The sequence below is a fragment of the Perna viridis genome, chromosome 1, assembly GCF_037379345.1.
Source record: "Perna viridis isolate PV_CMFRI_1.1 ecotype Kerala chromosome 1, ASM3737934v1, whole genome shotgun sequence".
Classification (NCBI taxonomy): domain Eukaryota; kingdom Metazoa; phylum Mollusca; class Bivalvia; order Mytilida; family Mytilidae; genus Perna; species Perna viridis.
Window position 1 is genome coordinate 41,772,711 of NC_142445.1, and position 22,349 is coordinate 41,795,059.

At 31.5% G+C, this 22,349-nt stretch overlaps 1 protein-coding gene across 4 annotated transcripts in view; it reads right to left on the bottom strand.

Moving 5' to 3' along the window:
• Positions 1-282: 282 nt before the first annotated feature.
• Positions 283-22,349, bottom strand: part of LOC148628818 (receptor-type tyrosine-protein phosphatase epsilon-like) — a 139,788-nt gene continuing 117,721 nt past the window's right edge. For all 4 annotated transcript variants that reach the window (XM_088595089.1, XM_088595099.1, XM_088595108.1 and 1 more), the window contains 11 exons: positions 21,336-21,467; positions 20,885-21,033; positions 14,555-14,690; positions 12,559-12,708; positions 11,656-11,755; positions 9,683-9,762; positions 9,172-9,303; positions 8,308-8,427; positions 5,485-5,678; positions 4,701-4,836; positions 283-3,908 (listed from right to left, as the gene is read on the bottom strand). In XM_088595089.1, coding sequence (XP_088451215.1) covers positions 3,198-3,908; positions 4,701-4,836; positions 5,485-5,678; positions 8,308-8,427; positions 9,172-9,303; positions 9,683-9,762; positions 11,656-11,755; positions 12,559-12,708; positions 14,555-14,690; positions 20,885-21,033; positions 21,336-21,467 — 2,040 coding nt within the window. In that variant the 3' untranslated portion in view covers positions 283-3,197. The remainder of the gene's footprint in view (positions 3,909-4,700; positions 4,837-5,484; positions 5,679-8,307; positions 8,428-9,171; positions 9,304-9,682; positions 9,763-11,655; positions 11,756-12,558; positions 12,709-14,554; positions 14,691-20,884; positions 21,034-21,335; positions 21,468-22,349) is intronic.

The following is a 22,349-nucleotide window of genomic DNA, read 5'->3' on the forward strand; positions in this document are numbered from 1 at the left end:
ATTGATCTCAAATTTGGTGTGTAGCTTTAAATAGGTGGAATAATATGCTGTAAGTCAACTTCCTGTATGAGTGGGAGTAAATATGACATCGCTTGCATCTTCAAGAAAATTGTCAATTGGGATTAAATGGTTGCAGATAGCTGCTTTCAGACTTCGATGACATGTTGCCATTGAACTTAATTTATGTACACCAATTCCCAATTGACCAGTCTAAATCTTCAGCACAATATAGAAACCTCTAAATTATTTTGACCAGAACTATCATCACTATAATAATGAACATTCTCTACTGTTGTATAAAATTTATTGATAAAAATGTAACAAACTTGTTAGGATTTAAAAATATCAAGGTGAAAAAGAAAAAAATTCTTCATAATTAATCAGTAGGAATGCTAGATAGAATAAATATATACAAACGAGAATATCGATAGATTAGTAAACAAGGAATGTGGTCATCCGTGTCTAAAAATATAACTCTATACACTGTAATATGCAGCCATGTGATTTCAAAGAAATTTACAGCAAGTAGTTTAGTTAATTTCAGGCCCTTGATTGCATGACCATTACCTTGTGAACTTCTTCGGTATTTAACTGGACAAATGGCAAGGAATAATAAATGTTCTATTATTCCATAGATTTAACTACTCATGGAATGATAGAATGTTTCAATCTCTTTAAATTGTACAGTTAAATACCTTTGGAAGTTGACCAGGTAATGGTTTTTCAATCAAGGGAAGGCCCATTCCATTCCCTAAAATTAACTATGTTACTGGCTGTAAAGTGCATTTATGTTTATGATGTAGTGTATACAGACTATGCAAGCATTTGCCAATTTTAAAGAGCACTGTACATCAATATCAGTAAACTTTTCATATCAATAAAAATGCTAAAATTTTGAAGTTGTGATCTTAAAAATACTCATGAAAATGAGGCTGGAGTTTTATTATACTCATTAATAAGCTTGTTCTTTCAGAGGTGCTGTAAAACACCTTATCTTAGGTAATCACACATCCTGTAAAGACACATACATACTATTTTGTCCTTTTTATAGTAGAATGAATTTTGATGTTATTAAGAAAGTTTTCTGGTAGGTTTTATTCCTCAAAATATAGTTTGATGATATGCCTCCATTGGGATACTAAGTTAAATGTTTCACACATCAGCAACATGGGCATACATACATCCTCAAATTATGAAAGGGGAGAAACAATAATAATTTTGTAAGCATTTGTAAACCTGTTACAGCGAGTGATACAGTTAATTCCATGGAATAGAGATGGTCTTCCCTTGATTAATTGACCATTACGTGATGTATTACTGGACCATTAACAATGAGATTAAAATTTTTTATAATTTAATTGGTATTTTAATCTACTGGTACATCTGATAGACAGTTTAAACTTATTTGTACATTGTATTGTAACTACCTAAAGAAGTTCATCAATTGATTGTCATTTAACCATCACTTCCCCCTAATATCAAGTAACAGTATTTGTAAGAATCATGCAAATTCTGAAAAATGTGATATACCCCAAAATAGGCTATATAATTTCATTTTTGTTATGAAGTTGTTTTATATGTCTGTATGATGAAAAGTATAATCATTCATTCCAATATGTCTGTTCTTAAGATATAATTTACATAAAAAATTAAATAGCTTCTTTAGTATTTCAGTGCCATTTGCAGAGTTATCTCCCTTAATTTTGAATTTTATGTTACATTTCTGATAATTTATATATCCTATGAACAGTCATATATATGATAAGCCACATGTTAATATTTCTTTACTATAACATTTTAAACAAGTATGAAAAATATTAATAAATATAGGCTTTCCAACCATGACTCATATTTTGCATGACTCTCTGATTGAGTACTGCTTAACTCATTATTACCCAAATAGACACTGTCATGTTTAGGGATACCAGTGTCCTAATTTGTAAATTTGCACAGAAGTTTTTTTCCCAAGAGAAATTCCAACAAGGCTTATCAATTGAGAAATTATTTAAATTTAGAAAATAGATGATGAAAATTAACATTTATTTACAATTACAACATCAAAAGGGATAAAGAATGAAATTAATTTCTGCCAAACATCTATGAAACAAGCCTTTTACCAATTGTATATGACAATTGTATAATATTTTGTTAATACACAACTGTCTTAAATCTACAAATATCTTTAATTAATACAACATAGCACTATTTTTAGAATACTGTCAAGACACCGTAATATGAAACCCAATATTTATAACTAAGTCATACCTGTGAGAAAGGAAACCCATTCTAAGTGGTAACCATTACAATTACAGTAATCAAATATAAATTAACAAAGTTGAGTGCAGCGCTTTTACCATAAGATGTGATAGGAATATACATGTTGTTCATTTTAGATTTTAAATTATTTTCAATTATGGAACTATTTCTTTTGCATATGCATACTAAAACAAGTTAAAAATCATATTCACTTCCTTTTACAGCAAAAAACATAATTAACTTTAGGGAATAGAGTTGGTCTTCCCTTCAATGATTGAATGACAATTACCTGATAAAATGTCTTAGGTACTTAACTAGAAAATTGACATGGAGTTTTAAACTATCTATCAGATATAGATTTAAATACCTATGAAAAAATAAATGTACAAAAAGTCCTGTCAATATTTAGGGATTTTTATCAGGTACTAATACTCATTCAATTAAGGGAAAGACCAACTCTATTACATAAAGTCAACTATTTTACATGCTGTAATTGGAAAAAGTATTATATGCTCTAAATCATTAGTTACGTGAAATACATATGCTTCTCTTCTTGTTTGTTCCTTTTAAGGTTTTACAACAGTTAAAATATCCACTAAAATGTTAATAGCTCGTCATTACATGACCTATAGTTCATGTTCTCAAAATACTAACTAATATCGTTATGAAATTTCAACTGGTTTTGAAAGAAAATGGTACAAAAAAATGTAATACAAACATACTCAAATGTAACAAACTGAAAAACATTGATATCCAATCAACAAATTCGTAACAAGTAAATTTGACATAACAAACATATGGAACATTTCAAACATGATAATGTATTGTTAACATGAACATCTCAAACATGATAATGTATTGTTTTTAACATGGAATATTTCAAACATGAAAATGCATTTTAAGAAAAGTGAACACATTTGGTGTACAAGGTTAAATTATAATCATACTTGTAAATAGGGACAATTTGGTGAAAGACTAATGTGATTTTGATTTTCAATATCAATACAAATCATTTCAACGTCTTCCGTGGCATCTTGTCTCTTTAAGGCAGGTTTTGGTCTCCGTGTCTTACTACTAGACAATAAAGGAGGGTTTTTACAAGGTGTGTAAAACTCCATACTTTGTGCTGATGGACTGGATGGACTCCTATGATAGGTAGGCTTAGTCTGTCTATCTACTTGGACTAGCTTAGAACATACACTTCCATTTCCAATGCTAATATTTGGTGAACCATTCATTTTATTGTTATGTACCATAGAATCTTGAGATTTCAGAGAACTGCGTCTTGTGGAATGGTTTGACGTTGCATTTTCATATATACTATCTGTCGAAGACTGACTTATCATGTCTGGTATTTGGAGTTGTGTAATTGGTCGTTTACAAGTAGCTATGTGTCCTCGAGCTGCTAAACATGTGCCCTCTGCAGTAGGAGTTTGGTCCCCAGCCGTGTAATAACTATAATTAGATGACCTACTTATTACATCTAGCTGATCGTCAAAAAATGAATGGTTGTTCTGTACCTCTAACATCCCATAGCCACGATTAATTTGTCCTTCCTTAGCTGCAGGACCAGTTATCACAATTTTGGGTTTGTTTTCTTGTATCAAAGCCAGAAATGTCACTATCAATGAATAACAGTAAATATACTCTATCTGAAAAAATAATTCATAAAAAAGTATATAATAAAATTTTATGGAAAACAAAAATCAAAGACAAATGTTGATGCTGTATCTATGGGAGCAACCATTTAGTTTCTAAGGGGGGCTAGCACCAAATTTTGCAATCTGGATTTTTTTTTCAGTATAATTTCTGACCAGACTGTCTTTTATTTACCCAATTGTTTATCCTGGATCTTATTTACCATATATCATCATACTGTCTTTTTATTTCAAATTAGATTTTAATACCCTATAAAAATCAAATGGTTGCTCCCTATGTGTTGCAATCTTTTGAGATTTACAACAATTTCTCTTTTCTTTGACTGTATATGGAGACATTCATTAAACTACCCTTAAAAAGATAATCTTGCAAAAATACACTGAGTTTTTTCCCTTGAAATTATAACTAATCAATTGCACAAATTTCTCTAATAAATAGATTTTGTATAAACAGGAATCTACTGTATTTTAAAACAATAATCACTACTGGTAAGTGGTTGCACAGTAAACAGATAGTAGATGAGCAAGGAACTTTGAAAGGGAAGAAACTGTACAAGTCATCTTGGAAAAGCAATATACCAAACACCTAAGCATTCCCTCCAAAAGAAACTGAGAAATCTGTTGTAGAAAAGTGTAACAGTCAGACAGACAGACAGATGGATTGACATACAGATAAGGTGATAGCAATAAAGCCTTCATACTAATGAGTGGGTGTATAATATAATAGTTATTGTGGAAAATTTTGAGGAGTGACCTTTTTGATAAGTATAACTTATAGTTACATACCACATTGGGTACTAATGCTGGTCTATTTTTCTTGACAATTCGGACAGCATTAAACACATCCACTTCACCTTCTGCCTTCAGTTGATCACAGCATATACTGGATACACAATAAATACCACATCGACTCATGCCATCTCTAGAAATACAAGTTTTTAAATTTCTATTTGGAGTTCTTTTGGGTACATGTGAGAACTAATTTGGAAAGATTAGTATTAGGACCTGACAAATTGGTAAACTGTAAGACAAAGTCTTATGTCTGAATTAAGTTGTTTTATGGTTTTCAGTTTTCATGATCAAGTCTTGACAACCTCAGTACAAATATTATTTCAACATTGTAAGGATGGAGCATCGGCAACCTATTTGATATAAAAAAAAAAATCATTTGTGTTTTTTTTTCTATTTGCTTCCTTTTTTTCTTGCTTCAGAAACAGTATTTAAAAATTTCATGAAAAGTTCAAAAGCTTTCAGAAGTTATGCTCCAGAAACCATTTTTCAGCTGAGAAAAAAAAGGCTGAAATCAATGATATGTTTGGATCATATTCAATATCACCAAAGCCTTTGAAGCTTTCATTTGAAACAGAATGAAATCAATCCGAATTACTTTGATGCTTACACGAGATTGAAGTAAATGAAGTAGGCTTCATGTTATAAGATAACAAAAGATTGATTGATTGATTGTTGGGGTTTAACGTCCGAAGAGCAATATTTCAGCTATATTCAGACGATGAAGATGAGATGGATGATAAAATGAACATGAAATAAAAAAAAAAGGATGGAAACTTACTTTGACAAAACACAGATTGGGTTGAGTGGGTTATTTTTATGCTGCCATTTTTCTACCAGTTCCATGAGGTAGAGCAGTGATTTGGAATTCATTGGGTTTTTATCTCGTCCCAACCAACATGTGAGGTGAAACATTCTAATTATAACTCTTTCCTGAGATAACTCTGTCTGCAACATTGGCATACAGCTCAGATTCTGAAAGAACAAAAATTCAGTTTCAAATTATGAAGGATAATTAACAATGAATGAAATATTTTTATGATTCTTTTGTCCCTAATCACATGAGGGGTGAAGGCTGTCAAAACATGAAATGTCTACCAAGATAATTGGTGATCAATATAAGATGGAAATGATGATTTCTGAAATCAGATTCCTATATATTAAATTCTAATGCTGCTGAAGAGAGCTTATTCCTTGAAACAAGTGTACAACATAATGAAATTTGCTATATATATGATTGGCATTTTTAGTATTTTATGAATACACATTCACATATTACAATACATAGGTACCTGAGAACCATCCCCCTTTTTTTCAATGCTTTGTTGGCGGGGGTTGACTTTTAATTTCAAAACAACTAAACATAACATGCCCAATCCATTTGGAATAGGATTTGAGAAAATTTTTCATTTAGATGTTTTGATAAACCCAGACCTAGTATTTAAAGTACCCGTCTTTGTAAGAATTGAGCAAAATTTGAAAAAGTGGTAAAGCCCAAAAAGGCTACATATTTTTATTTTTGTGATTTACTTGTTTTATGGGTCTATATTATGAAATGTGTAATTATTCATTCAAATCTGTCTGTTCTAAAGAGATAATCAACATTGAAAATCCAATAGATTTTATTGTATTTGAATGTCATTTATAGAGTTATCTACCTTAATTTTGAAATCTACAGTGCATTCTATATAATATTTATCTCCTAAGAACGCAGGTTATATGAAATACCTAATGTTAATTTCTATTTACCATGGCAATTCAAACAAAATATCAAAAATAAAATTTTGTAGGCTTTTCATCCATGAATCATATTCTGCATGATTCTTAGCTGCAGTGCTACTTAAAGACTTTTCAGAACTTCTTTCCGCATAGAATCAATAATAAGGAAAATGACATTCTTTATACACTCCAAAAAAAAAAATTCTAAGACTCTATCAGAGAGTGGGAGAGTAAAAGTCTACTGAATAAAAACTCTAATTTGTAACTGTTAAATCTCCAGGAATTAATTTCTTATCACAATCAGACTTAATATCCTGTAAAAACATGCTGTCGTGAAAGAAATTTCTGTTAACATAACATGACATGCAATAGTGAAATTTAAAATTCTGAAAAAATACCACATATCTTATTGATATTAACTTGTCTGCATACCATGCTGATTAAGTATTTTAAGACATTTTCATTCAATTTAAAGTTGAGGTTGGAAATAAGTTTGGCATTCAATTATGGGGATACAAAAGTGTCATCACAACTAAACTGGTGATGTGAGTAATATCTCTGAAGATGTGAGTTTATGAATGAAAGCATGCTGCATTTGAAAATAACAGACAAAATGGAAAATGTGGAAATAAAAAAAGTTAAGGGCAATAACCCTTTCAAAGTCGTACCAAGCCACCACATCCTAAGCGTAGCAGGGAATCATATTGAGTTTTGGGAAGCTAAAAAATATAAATGAACACCAAACTCCTTTAATATAACCTAATATACAAGAATGCATATTTTAAATATGAGCAAAGTATTTCTGCTAACTTACTGCTTATCCTTTTTTTTTTTTTTTTAAACGATGATTTATAAACACATTATGTAATTAACCCATGCAATAAATCCCATGAAATTCTTCTCCCCCCAAAAAAGTAGAAGACGAGTAGTTGCTTAAATTTTTCTAGACCAAGTCATACACAACTGCATTCCTATAAAAAATAACAAAAAAAATCATATTGCACAAAGTGCAAAATGACCCATAATATACTGAATAATGACAGTGTTAAGGAAGTAGACCTGGGGTAAGAGACATAACTTTTGAAATCAGTGATATGTTTGTATCATATTCAATTTTACCAAAGCTTTTGAAGCTTACATTTGAAACAGAATGAAATGAATCCAAGTTACTTTGAAGCTTACTCAAGATTGAAGTAAAATGCTTAATACAAACGTTCCAATGATTTATTAGAGTTATGCGCCTTAGCCTAGGTCTACCTCCTTAAAGTCAAGACAGAAAATACCACAGTGACCCCGGTAGAGTGAGATGTGATATTCTTTCAAGACATTCAAAACCTAAGTTTTTCTGTTTATCAGCAATGCCACAGTCAATGGGATGTAATACTGTCATTGGATATTGCAGATATTTTCTAGTACTACAGCAGTAGTCTGAGATGGAAAATATCACACAGTAAGAACAATTGAAAAATGATAAAGTTGCCAATAAAATGGCATTTATAAAGTCCCATAACTCCCAAGAAAATTCAAAATTGATCTTATCAATAAAATAAACAAGGAAATTTCACCTCTTAATACACACCCATATTCCAAAAAAATAGGGTACTTATCAATGCATTGTAGACTTACTGCACATGTGCAAAATACCCTTAGAATAAACTTAAGTCCAAATAAGTGAAAGTAGCAAAATATGGAAAGCTTCATTCCAATATGTTAAAATATTACAAAAATATATTCTTAAATTCTGGTATACTGAAAATTTTGAATGATAGCCAATTGCTAGGGGGATTATCCATCTTAAGATGCTAAATTTAAAGCTTTAATTACCTTCCCCCAAACAAGTAAAAATGTCTGACCCCATCACTCTAAGACCAAACTGAGGTATTACCTTTCTGATAGAAAATGCCCTGACTGTAATGTTGGTAAGCTTCTGACATCCTAAATACCGTACACCTATAGGACCAAACTTTTGCTCTCCATCTGATGTCGGCCAAAAACATGGGTATTTCTGTAAATATTAAAAAAATCTGTAGATCACATCATTTTTCCTGTTTATGAAAAAAATCAATAGTTGTTAACCACCTCTTTGGTCTAATGGTCACATGGTCATCTAGAGTACATCAGGTTGTGAGTTAAATCCCCGGTGTAGTCAAACAAAGAGTCTGAGTTTCTCTACCAAGCATGCAGCACATAGGTGATAGAGGGACAACTGGTTGGCTAGAAGTGAGAATAATGGCTTGACATGAACACCTATGGACAATTGCTTCTAAGAGCTAGCTAGCACATTAAAAATCTGACATGCATACCTATAGACTTGTGCTTCTAATAGCTAGCTAGCACATTAAAAGTCTGACTATAGCAAAGCAATAGTTCTAGTTCTAGTCCTTAAATGCATGAAATATCTGTAATCAATCAATCATTCATTCAATCAATCAATCAATGAATGGTTGCCTAACATTATTCAATCAATCAATCAATGATGGCCTAACATTAATGTTCCCAACTGCAACTATAATAAACATACACAACAGAAGTTATCAAAACTATGTAGAACACTTAGAGGAGAACATCATTGAAAGAATAAATATATTGTTTTTCATAGTACTCTTAACAAGCTGTAGTACATGTAGTAAATTATAATCATATTAATTCTATAATCTAGACAATTTAAACAATGGTTTTTACCTGGTATCTACAACACCTTGAAGATTTCTTCAGAGAGCAGAACCCTCCTAGGACAAATATAACTTACTCGAGTCATTTTCTGTTCATTTAACACCACAAGGGAAGTAATTTTATAGTCGTAGATAAGTCGCCATATATCATTAACAGTATGTTGCATTGGCCACTGGGTCACAAGGAAGTTATTTTCTTGATAGTAACCCTAAAACAAGAAATGCCACAAAAATGTCAAATTTTGGGTTCATCAATATGAAATTCTTTTTCATTAAAATATCAAAGCAGTGTGTAGTTATGAAATTAAGCTTATTCTTTTCTGCACTTTTTCCACTGAATACTACTAGAACACAGTGAAAAATGCATATGCTGCAGGTGATCCAAAGAAAGGTGTGCCAGGTGTATGTTCCTTTCACCTAAAATTAGGAAAAATATTTTTCCATGAAATCTTTTTCCCAAAAGTTTGTTCTTGCCTTGCTTTGCTTGGCCTTTAAGTTTAATAAAGCCACCTGAAATACTTGATGCACCTTTGAGTAGTTTTTTGAGTTAATATTAATGATGAAGACAAAAATTCTGAATTAACTTACATCCACAAAGACAGCATTGATGAAGTCTGTGCCGCTATCACCCGATTCTGCTGTCAACAGATACGGTCGTGCTCTCTCCGCTGTAAAATAAGTTCTTATACACAGTATGTAACAAAAGAAAAAAAAAACAGTCATATCAGTATGAGAAGCAAAATCATCAAGTTTCAATTATCAAATATTTAAATACTGTTTCTACAACACAAAAAAAAAAGAAAACAAATAGAAAAATACAAATGATTTTTTTTATATGAAAAGAAAAAATCTACTATGCATATAATTGCTTATTGACAAATGTAAAAGAAACCATAGCATGGGGTCATTATCTGGTTTACTTCTACCCACTCCTAATTATTTTATCAATTAAAGCCATGGTTTATTAAAGTAATTGTCCATGGAATATTTGTATGGATCTGTATGGTAATACATCTTGTTTTGTTCCCGTGAAAAATCATTATCTTAATGACTAAATCTATACTAATTCACCTGGATAAACCTCCCCCGTAATTTAATTAGGAAAGTGGGGGTGTACCTGTAAGAATCAAGATATGCATTTTTCAAAATTACTGATGAATTGGAAAGCAATCACATGAAAACATCCACAAATACGGTCAAATACATGTTTGACATAGTTAATTTTCTATTGCATAATTTCATATTTAGATTAGGGTATTGTACAATGTTATGCAATTGAAAAACAACAGGTCTTGAAACAGCAATATACTGAAATAGCGACTACCGATATAGTGACAAGATCCACGTATTATCATAATTACTGTTATATATTAGATTTCTGAAAAAAAAAAAAAAAAAAAAAAAACAGAACCAATTGAGATTTTCCTCAAATCCTTCCTTAATTCAAATTTCAACCACTCGGATCACTTGAAATTGAAGATTTGAGGAAAACTAAAATAATTGAGGAAAATCTCAATTTGAGATTTTTTTTGTGAAACCAGGACCTGGTACTATCCAGTAAGTATTAGTTAGACTTCCATGTAAAGTACATACTTTGGTCTTTAATCCCGAAGAGGATATAGAGGGAAATCTGTTTAAATCAAACCCTTTCTGGACAGTTTAGACAGGTTTCTGTTTACTAAGGGTAACAATACATTTAAATTAATACTAAGGACTTTTTAAGTATCCAGTTTCAACAGGTTTTTTTGAATATTTAGATTATGTAGACAAGTTTCACTGAAATAAAGTACTCTACAAATACGAAAAAGGGAGCTTTTATTGTCCATGAATTTAAATTTTGATATGATGAAAATTCAAGTATGCATAAGTGTGGAGCCGAACTACAGAATAAATTTGTTGCTAAATGTCAGACTGACATCACAGATTTGTTAACCTTGTAAGGGGAAGGGATCAGAGTCATGTATCTGAGGATAATATATAGTCACATATATATATCAGTTTATAATTTGGTACCTTTTTTCAAAATTTTGTGCTGCGTAGTAGACTTTTTTTTACTATAAAACACACATTTTTAAAATTAAATTAATCCTTTGTATGAACATAATATTATATATCCTGCTCAAAATCAAACCTCCAACCTACACCCAAACCCACCTTTGATGAGCAGGGGGCAACCAATTTAAAACAAAATTGGCAAATGGAAAAAGTACATTAATTTCAATTTCATTCAACAGCTAGCAAAAATAATTATATAGGTGAATGTTGCTTAATTGTTTTAAAAATAAAACATATCACATATTAAAATTGATGTGTTGAATAATAATAAAAAAAAACCCCAAAGTGTTGCAGCTTCCCTGATCCCCATCATGTTTAGAAGTAATAGTTTAATTCTGGGTGCGTAAGTATGAAACAATAGAAAGTTTGTATCTCCTGATTCAATGTCCATTTAATTATCAATGACATTTTATCATGCTGGTAAAGGGAAGACATACTCTATTTCCCTAAGACAACCATGTTGCTTGCTTGTTACTTCCTCATGAACAAACTGTCATATTACTTACGTGGTAACAACATAATGTCCCGACTTTTGTTGCGGTTTTCTGATCTATGACCTCCAGCACAGTCACCAATACTCAATTTTGGCACCAAGTAACGGATAGTCTAAAATATAAGGTAAAGCAATAAAACTTTGTGGCTAACAGGAAATTGATGTGTGACTGTGCCGAACAGCTTACACATGATTCAAGAAAGTACAAACCATCAAGCTGAAATTGCATACTAAATTTCAAATTGTTCTGATAAAGAATTAAAGAGAAAGTCATGAGATGAAATATTATCACATACATATATGTATATCTATAGGCACAAGTTAAACTTGATGCACGATCACATACATAAAGTTTTAAATTGTTATGAAAGTTAGGGAAACATAAGGCTCATGTTTATATATGATTCTCTAATCTCCATAGTAACAGTAAAAACTTGCCAAAGCAAGCCACCTGAATGAGTTACCATACAGTGGTTAATTTTTGCTGGGTTCTAATTTTGGCATATTTTAGCGGTCCGTCTGAACAAATTACATAAAATATTTATTCTGGGCTTCAGTACTCAGTGAACCAATTATCATCTGCCAAAATTAGAAAAGCAAAAATTTTTTCATATACATTTTTGACTTAAAATCACAAAATTTTACACCTGCAAAAAATACAGTACAACAAAGTGATTGGAGTATAGTCCCTTCTAAAGGATAGGGCACAAATGGGGTTAATAATAATAATTATAATAATAATAATACTTTATTTCAAGACGGTTACACAGATGGACATGCAAAATATGTAACAATACAAAACAGTGTTCAGACAGTTTATGATAACTTTAAAATTTCTCTGTCACTAAATATTCAAGGATACCCATGTATTTTGGCCAGGGAAAAATACTGCGGTAAAAGTCTTCTGACTCATTACCTGAAATTCTTTCTCGAAACCTGCCATTTTAGTTTTTGGATTTTCCGTTGACAAACATTGAGCGATTTCTGGTACATCTGCTTCAGTCATGGCAGTGGTACCACACTGAATATGCATAGATACAGATTCATAAATAAGGCGATACTGGAACTACAATAAAAAATAAAATAATCCAAATTTCAACCCTTTCTGTACAAAAAACAATACTCTCCTATTCCTACTTATCTCTTAAAGTTATGACAAAATTTGGACACTATGCAACTTATCACTACACAATCACCATCAGAAAATGCCCTTAAATCATTGCATTAGTGCATGAATACTATTAATTCCAAAAGTAGCCTGCTAATTTTATTTCTCTCATTTATCAGATAAACATTTTGAATATTCCTACAGTTATCTTTAGTAACACATGCAAACTCTATACTGTTAAAACAACAGAAATAACCCCCTAAAATAGTAAGACGTTCTTTATACACCAATGAAATGGCTTATTTGATTATAATCAAAGTTGTTTCATAGCCATTGCTATTGTAATGTTAACCAATTAACTGCTTTATTTCCAGACTTTGAATCATTAACTTATTTTCTACCAATATTATGTAAGAATGTTATTTTTTTTTTAATACATTACAGCGAGTAACATACAGTACAGTGCGATTATTTTTGCGTGGAACTAATTTTGTGATCTGGCTAAAAATGCAAAAAAAAATGCCTCAAAATATTTACTCATAGATTAAGAACTTGGTGCACCATTTAGCATTGGCAAAAATTAGAAACACTAAAATTTATATACCCGTTTGCCTCAAAATTGCAAAATTTTACACCCCTTAATGGTAGTTAACTTCTGGGAATAGTGTTAGTTATTCCTTGATTGACTGACTTAATTATATATATCCCCCCCCCCCGGTATGTAATTCAAGTAGAAAAATGTTGGACAGACTACAAACTACCTAAGTTTAAATGACTACATTAATTTATCTCAAACAAAGTAGGACTATTGCTTATAAGCAAGCACAGCATTTCTTGTTTTAACTAATATGTGTGTATATTTATCTATAGGTTTCACTTTAACTGAAGATATGGCACGAGCCATAATTAGCTGAGATGATTAAATTTGGTATTCTTATATCTTTGAAAAAAAAAAAAAGTATTCAATTATATTAATCATATCAAACTATTTAAAATTATATTAATATTTCAACCTATCAAAATTCTGGCATTTTTATATTGTTAGTCTTTTGGATAGATTTTTGGGCAACGATTAAAGAGACAACATTGATTGCAATGTGCCATTCACATAGATTAATCTCATGCTATTTAAGATGATCATGGTATCAATTTAGTTTTAAAAATGTTATTGGAGACTCTATTGTTATTTTGCATTCTCTCCATGACACATCATTCCCAAAATAAAAAAAAAAATGTTCTCATAATCATCTGTAACCCATAATCATGCACATGCATATTGCAGTTGTCTTCCCCTGCTGATCATAGAATTAAATGTAGGTGTACTATTCAATTTCTTGTTATGATAAGGTCTATAAAAAGTTAAATACAACACTGACATATATCATTCAATATTTTCCCATCAAAGCCATAAAAAAAATCTCCTGTGAAGTGGTACATGTAGGCAGGTCTATTAGATTCCTAGTCAAAGAAAAGTGATTACGGAATAAAAAAGCACTACAGCACATTCCTTGTTTGTTCAAAATGTTGGCCTATAACTGTGCAATAAAAATAGGAAAGTATTAAAAAAAACAATGAAAAAGATTAACAAATGTCAAAATATACATAATGGTAATGAAGAATTACAAAATTCCCTAAAAGTACCATTGAATGTAAATCCGATTAAAGACAAAGGAGTGCCATGATATTTCCCTTCTTAAAATACAAAAAGAATATAGCTTGCATGTTTATACTGATTCTCCTTCATGACAATCTAGTCATGTGATCAGCTGAATCAATCAAACTACAGCATGTATCCAAGACTTACCAATGAGCGCACCATGTTTTTCCGAAACTTGCGTAGATGAAGGACAGTACTGTATACATCAACATAGCCATCGTGTTGTAGCTGTTTCAGACAATAATCTATTGCAATGAACACTGCTGTCTTTCCTCCTCCACACCTAGAAATAGAGTAATAACAAAATAATTGAACTGATTGGCAAAAGTCAAAAGATTGATTGATTGATTGATTGTTGGGGTTTAACACCCGAGCAGCAATATTTCAGCTATATTCAGGCGATGAACATGAAAGGGATGATAAAATGAAATGATGATGATGAAATGAAAAAAGGATGGGACACAAGGAAAATAGGGTCAACAAATTTTGAATGCCGCAAGAAAAAAGGAAAGGATGGGTAGAGTCAGGCGATTTAGCCTCCTGTGGTGGAGTGCAAAGAGTCCTACTCCTTTCGAAGACCACTGCAGGGTTCTTTAACATGCAAGAAACGTAGCATCTTTCCCAAAAGAATTAAAGTCCATAAAATAATGGGCAATACCAAGGCAAAACTGGAAAGCTAGAAACAACTGCAAAATGAAGTTGCATGCGTTGTTGTACTAAGGCATACTCCCACTTGTGCAGGAAGTTGATATCTGAAAGCAGTCAAAATCACTAACAATGTATGCTCCATCTATATGAAGCCACACACCAAATTTGATATAAATCAATTTATTAGGAGCCAAGATTTTTGTAGCAAAAATTTGGGCAGACAAGGTGATTCAAATAATAATCCACTATTTGTGTGGTGGTATCATATAATCTTGTCTTGGTAAAAACATTTCCTACCGCTTCTATTACTGTTAATTGTTTCAATACAAATGGGCAACACAAATTTACCCTGAGCAAAGTTGGAAAAATCAGTAGTCAAAACAGTCCAAAAGATATATTAATGATACTATGACAATTCTTGGTCTAAAATCTTTTTGTCAAAACCAGAGTATTTCTCAAAAAGATCTCGATATCGGAAATAAAAACTTTTTCAGGCACCTATAAGATGTACTTTTTATAATCATGACCCATAAGTGTATCTCTCAGGCAATGATAGCACTCCAAGAAGTCAAAACATTTGAAATAAAGCTGAGAAAAAAGTGAACAGGTAAAAAGTTTAATCATATGGTATTAGTATCCTTCAATACACTGTAAATGAGAAAAACACAAAAATATGCTGTTTTCATGATGAAATTAACCAACTATTGTGTTTTTCAAAGAAGTGATGGTTTCACAATATTTTTAGTGTGTTCGTGCAACAATAACAAAAGCATTCACTCAAATAAGTGACTTGTAAAAATAAAAAGCTTAATGCTGAAAAATGCTTTCGATTATTTTCTTTGAAAAAAAAATTGTCATGAAAACAAAATACCATAAAGAGGCAGACGACAAGATGAATTCCAATGAGATTTTCACAATGATATAAATGGATTAATCAGAAAAATCTTACAGTAAGATAAGCATGGTAGAGATGTTTTGATATAAAATAAACAACATAGTTCTTCATTCTGTAATGTCATTTTCAATGGAAAAACAAACGCAAAAGAAATAAAAACAATTCAAAGAAAACATGGTCTGCCAAATTTATCACAGTAACTTTCGTCAATAAAACAGAAATAAAAAGTATTTTAATCAAAAGATGAATTCTGGCAGTCTAACAAAACAACCCTCCGGAGATGTCAAGTCATTAATAATTGACGATCATCGATTGCTTGATCAGCATTGTTTTAACAGACTATATTTGGAAGGTGATTTAGGAATCTTTTCTTAATTAAAGATTGTGCAAGTTCTGTAAGAGTCTCGTTAGTCGGCATGTAATTAGTTGATGAAGACACCTTAGACAGAGGCTACACAGTATCTACCCCACAATGCCAGGATTATTTTACCATGATGCCTTTTACATGTAAATGCAGTGTGAATAACAGACTTAAGAAGTTATCCAACAATTCCTCGTTTTGACTAAAGAATGTGTTCTTGCAATGACCGTTTTTAAAATTTGAATGATTATTTATTGAACTGTAACAGTATTTCTTTCTGGGTATTCTCTTTGTTAAAAGATTAAAAAAAATTAACACTTTCAAAAATTTTCAATTCCAAAATGGCTTATTCAGTTGCTATAATTTGTTCAGAAATTTCTCTGAAAACAAGAAGATTTATCCCAGCAGAACATATAAAGGTTGTGTCATTATTTTATGGCTTCAGCATGCCCTAAAGTAACAACAAATTAGTACTTTAATTAGTCCAGTTAACTACCTAAGAAAGTTCATAAGGCGATGGTTATTCAATCAAGGTAAGACCAACTCTTTTCTGAAGTTGACTATTTAACTAGCTGTAATCTTCCATAAACTGTACACAGTTTCTTACAATTAGACTTTTGGAACAGGATAATGTTGATACAAGATTAAAGTCATCACTATAGAAGTTTTATGGTCGTCATCATGATGAAGTCATGGATTATTAAGGTGTATCCATCTGCACCATAAGAACTGATTTGTTCAACATATCATAATTTTCCTTTTGTCTACCCTGAACTTGACTTTCTGAGAGCAACTTAGCGGGTGTTTCTAAATAAGCAGAGAATGCTTACCCTGCCAGTGCACCTGGTCCATGCTCCTGATTTTTAGTGGAGTCCTAATTTACTTTTATTGTTTTGTAAGTATTGTATTTTGGTTATTTCATGTTCCTTGTTGTGTATGTCTATTTTCCATATCTGGTCTTTCTCCCTGGATTACATTCGTTTGATTTTCGCTTGAATCTTGGTTCCCTTGATTACTCCTTCTTTGAGGTTTTTGTTAATAAGATTAGTGATTACACAATTACACAATGCATTCAAAACTTTTTAAAATGCTCAATTATTACGCTAAATATGCAAGAACACAGAAATTTTCAAGCCTCATAAACCCAATTTCTAATAGGATCTATAAAGTTTTAGTCATTAAACCGACATAATATAAATCAATACAAAATACTTAAAATGGTTTGACAAAAAATACAACCCTATCTACAAACCATAATTCTTCAGTTTTTTTTTTCTATACTAGGCTATAGACTATTTTAGAATTATCAAATTAGTTTTCAGTTTTCAAAATCCTCACCAATACACAAAAGCAAAGCAGTGAACAGATGTATCTTTGTAATGCAACACACCACTATAATTTCCTTAGTGCAAAGAAGCGAAGTATAAAGATTAAGGAGCAAGTCAGTGCATGGAATATAAAGGAATGGTTAAGAATGATATTCAGAAAGATATTTGATTTTAATCAATAAATCTTTAGAGACAGACATGGCTATATTCCAATTAAGTATGTGTAATGATTTTAACTTGAGATATAGTACATTGTTATTGTAGTCACTTTTGCAGTCATGTTTCTGTGTCCAAGCAAGTTTGGATTTAGGGGATGTTTCTTCATTGTTTAACTTCCAGTTGTTTTACTAAGTTAATGCAAGTATTATATAACTGGTGTTAGTCAGAATTTTCAACTCCATCATTTTCAGATTTTGTGATAAACATCTTCATCCATGGAAATCAGGCTATGTACAGTAGCAATAATTGAAAAAAAACAATAAAATAATTCTTGTTAGCCATATTTTATCAGTATTTCACCATGGCTAGCAAAAGCCTGTCTAGTGGGCAATTTAATTCAAGATATTTTCATCTAGACATGTTTTATTCATATTTTACCAGGGCTTGCCAAAGGTTTCCCAGTGGGCAAATTCAAAATATTTTCATCTAGCCATGTTTTATTCATATTTTGCCATGGCTTGCCAAAGGTTTCCCAGTGGGCAAATTCAAGATATTTTCATCTAGCCATGCTTTATTCATATTTTGCCATGGCTTGCCAAAGGTTTCCCAGTGGGCAAATTCAAGATATTTTCATCTAGCCATGCTTTATTCATATTTTGCCATGGCTTGCCAAAGGTTTCCCAGTGGGCAAATTCAAGATATTTTCATCTAGACATGTTTTATTATTATATCACCATGGCTTGCCAAAGGTTGCCGAAAGGGCAAATTGAAGATATTTTCATCTAGCCATGTTTTATTATTTAAGTTGCCCAGTTATTTTCATCATGCCCCTATATTTACACTTTTTTGTATTTAATTTGTTAAAATGTTAAAATGTTAAAAGTTATGCTAGAGATCTAGTTGCCAATGTTATTTTCAACTCAGATGGGCACGTTGGCAAGTGGGCAAGGACTTACATCTACCACTAAAACCATTATTTTAAAACAATAAATAGGAATTACTTTCAAGAAAATCGTAAGCAATAAAGTAAAAATATTTTTGTTTCCTTTTTTAAAAGATCGAATTTTATAGCATATCTAGTTCTTTGGTACGACATATTACTTTTTATATTAAGTTAATTTCCAGTTTTAAGCACAAGAACCTGAGAGCTATCATTGAGGAAGTAGATTCGACATGCATTAGCATTAGTTGCCACAGTAAGGGTTCTAGGCTTGATGTACAGTTAGTGATTTCTACATCAGAATCCATTAACACGATCCCTGAAAGAAAACCTTTGTAGGTGTTATATTTCCTTGTACATTGTCCTTACTTTTACACATTATGATGTAAATAATACAATTAACCATACAGTGATACACTGATTAGTCAACATCACCCCGTTGAACTGGGAAGGGAATACGACAACATTTTCTCCTCTATCAATTTAACTGAAAACCAGGAAGTTCAATTTCATAAAAACAGAAAATGACAAAAGTACATTCTGGCATTAAATAACACAGAAATTTTAAAGACTGATTTATATTAGTAATATGATGCACATCAGCCAGACATAATTATTTGTAAAGCAATGAAATGGAGTCCTTTAACCATTCCACTGACTTACAAATAATCATGAAGACTGTTGTGCATCAGTGCACATGTTATGAAATATTTGTGTAATATTTGAAGATCCTTTTAAGATTTAAATGAAAAAAAAGTTTGCAGGACTATTATTTCATCATCATTATTAGACAAATAGTTTATTTCTAATGAATGAAGGTTAAAACCATCCACTGACTTCTTGTAACTTTCCATTTGCTACCTTTTTGTTTTGGATAATATGCTTAAGAATTAAAAATGTTTAGGAAAAAGTGATTTGTTACCACTTGACAATAACAATTTCTGAAGATTATATGTTACTTGTCCAAAAAATATGACCAGTAGAAGTTTTTGTATGAAATGAAGGGTAATGACAACAATACCAAACTTAAGGAGGTAGACCTAGGGTAAGGGACACAACTCTTACAAGTCATTGGAACGTTTGTATTCAGCATTTTACATCAATATTATGTAAGCATCTATCTAACTTGGATTGATTTTATTCTACTTCAAAAGAAAGCTTGAGAGGCTTTGGTGAAATCGAATACAATACAAACATATCACTGATTTCAAGAGTTATATCCCTTACCATAGGTCTACCTCCTTAAGGCAATAAAGCCTGTATAACAAATGGCAATATCAAGGTGAAATCAAAGACTGAAGTTTTCAAAGTCGCTAATCGTCAAATATTCTATGCCACTGGCTTTCTTTCAACATCCAGGTAAATTTAATGCTCTACTAAACACGAGGTACATTTTGATCTCGCATGAAGCTAAAATTGACAGTTCTACGACACCGATCAGCAGCATAAGGTGGTATGGTGATATATAATTATGCAAATCATATACGAATGTACAGTACTGAAATCACAATTGCAAGAATTTGCTAACAATATTAGTGACTTAAAAACAGAAAGTTGAAAACCACTGCAATGATCCTGACTAAATGCAGGAATTTCTGATGGAAACAGTGTGGTCAAACAGGTTTTATAGCAAACTATATCACCCATTTCCATTACGGTTAATTATTTCTGGTATATAACAATACAAACAGGAGAATAAAACCTGAACCGGTCAAAATTGGTAAAATCAGAAGTCAAAACAATTCAGTGTACCGGTTGATTGCTGGTTTTATTAGCATTGCAGGCTTTCGTTTACCTAAGACATGTGAGTGCAGTGTACCCCATATTATGAATGAAAAAAATCAATATAATGTAATCAATTCTAATGAAAGCACGAGTAAATGCACTTTTTTTCTTGAAAAATTCATCTATAAGTTGAAGTGGACGATAAGTAGAGGCTGATAATTTGCTGGGAAAAAAATATTGACTTTTAGTCCGAAAAATAAGGTACTTAAAATCTTTAGGATTATTCTTACTAAAACAGACCAGAAATGACTTTTCCAGTACTGATATTTGTATTTCCGTCTATCAATGCTTATTTCTTATCTTTGGCAGTTCAATGAATTTATACAAAATTTAGATTTTCACACATGAGCATCATATATACCTGCAGTGAACAAGAACTGGCCCGCCTGTTACTGACACATGGTTATTGACACGGCGGCACACATCTAAAATTGACCCAGGATCTGTAGCTTCATCGTTAAATCCAACCATCTCAAAATGTTTCACCTGTCTTTCTTCTGATGACTGTTCCTACAAAAACATGAAACTAATCAGACAACCTTGAAGTAAAAAACAATTTCTTTATAGTTTCAAATGAATTTATCTTTGGAATCTGGTTAAGCAAACCTAGACTAATTCTAAAATGTTCATCATTCTTTTACTTGATGATTTATTAAAATCTTTCTTTTTCCTTCAATTTTCTCTGATCAGTTCTCATAGTGAATAAATTTTCCGCACAGACTGTATATTTCAAAACAAATTCAACTAGAGTTATCATTTAGTGATACATGTATAATTGTCAATATACCACATAACACATCCAATTTACATACATGTTGAATACGGAAGGAGCGAATTGTGAGCTGAGCCATCTCCATGGTTGAATCCAACCAGATGTGAATATCACCATGTCGTACATATCGTTGAGCACTGAATACATCTCCCCAGTATTTATCACATTGTTGCTGAAAAAAAGGATAACTCTTCATAACATCCTTAAATTTTTATTACCTAAATGTTTCTTTGTAATACGTGTACATGTAATTATTGACTTGTACTACCTCAGATAAAATTGCCAAATATTCAGCTGGAGTGAAATATGCCAGGTAATCCTGCAATTTGACTGATCAGCTTGACAGGAATATGAGAATTTCTCTATCATTTAGTAATCTTATTTACTTCTTGGACAGCTAGATAAATGCGATATCACACCATGGATGATATGATTTGAACAAGTGATATGAAAATTTCACTGTTGTGATTGGTTGTAGTGTGATGTGTATCCTTGTCTACAAAACTTATTTGGTCTAAAGCAATGTAGTGACCTTTCTAATGTTATTCTCCCAACATTATAGGTGCACCATATACGGATGATCGCTAGAAGTTCCGCTGTGACAGATGCCAAATGTCAAGCGACCAAAATATTCCAAAGGAATCAAAGAAAAAAGGCTTAACAACTCATGAAAGTTGAATATTACACAGTATCAACTCACTGAGGCTCGTTTGTTATGATGTTGACATTATGAAATTTATAGCTCTTACGAAAATTAACTTAAATTGTTTTCCTTTGTTAAGTTATAACATTACAAACCACATGTGTATTTAAAGTTGATGACACGAACTGATGAGAGAAATATAAAAAAGGTTACTAAAACAGAAATAATAAAAAAGTTATTTGAAGACCCTCCTGTAGAATATAATAGTTATTCATGATAATCCATGTGGATATGGTATTATAATCTCTGTCAACGCTCTATATATCCATTGTCTATTGGAATAAAGAACACTGACAGGGAATATGAGCCCATTACTCCCACCAACACCCCACCCCCATGAAAATAAAAAAA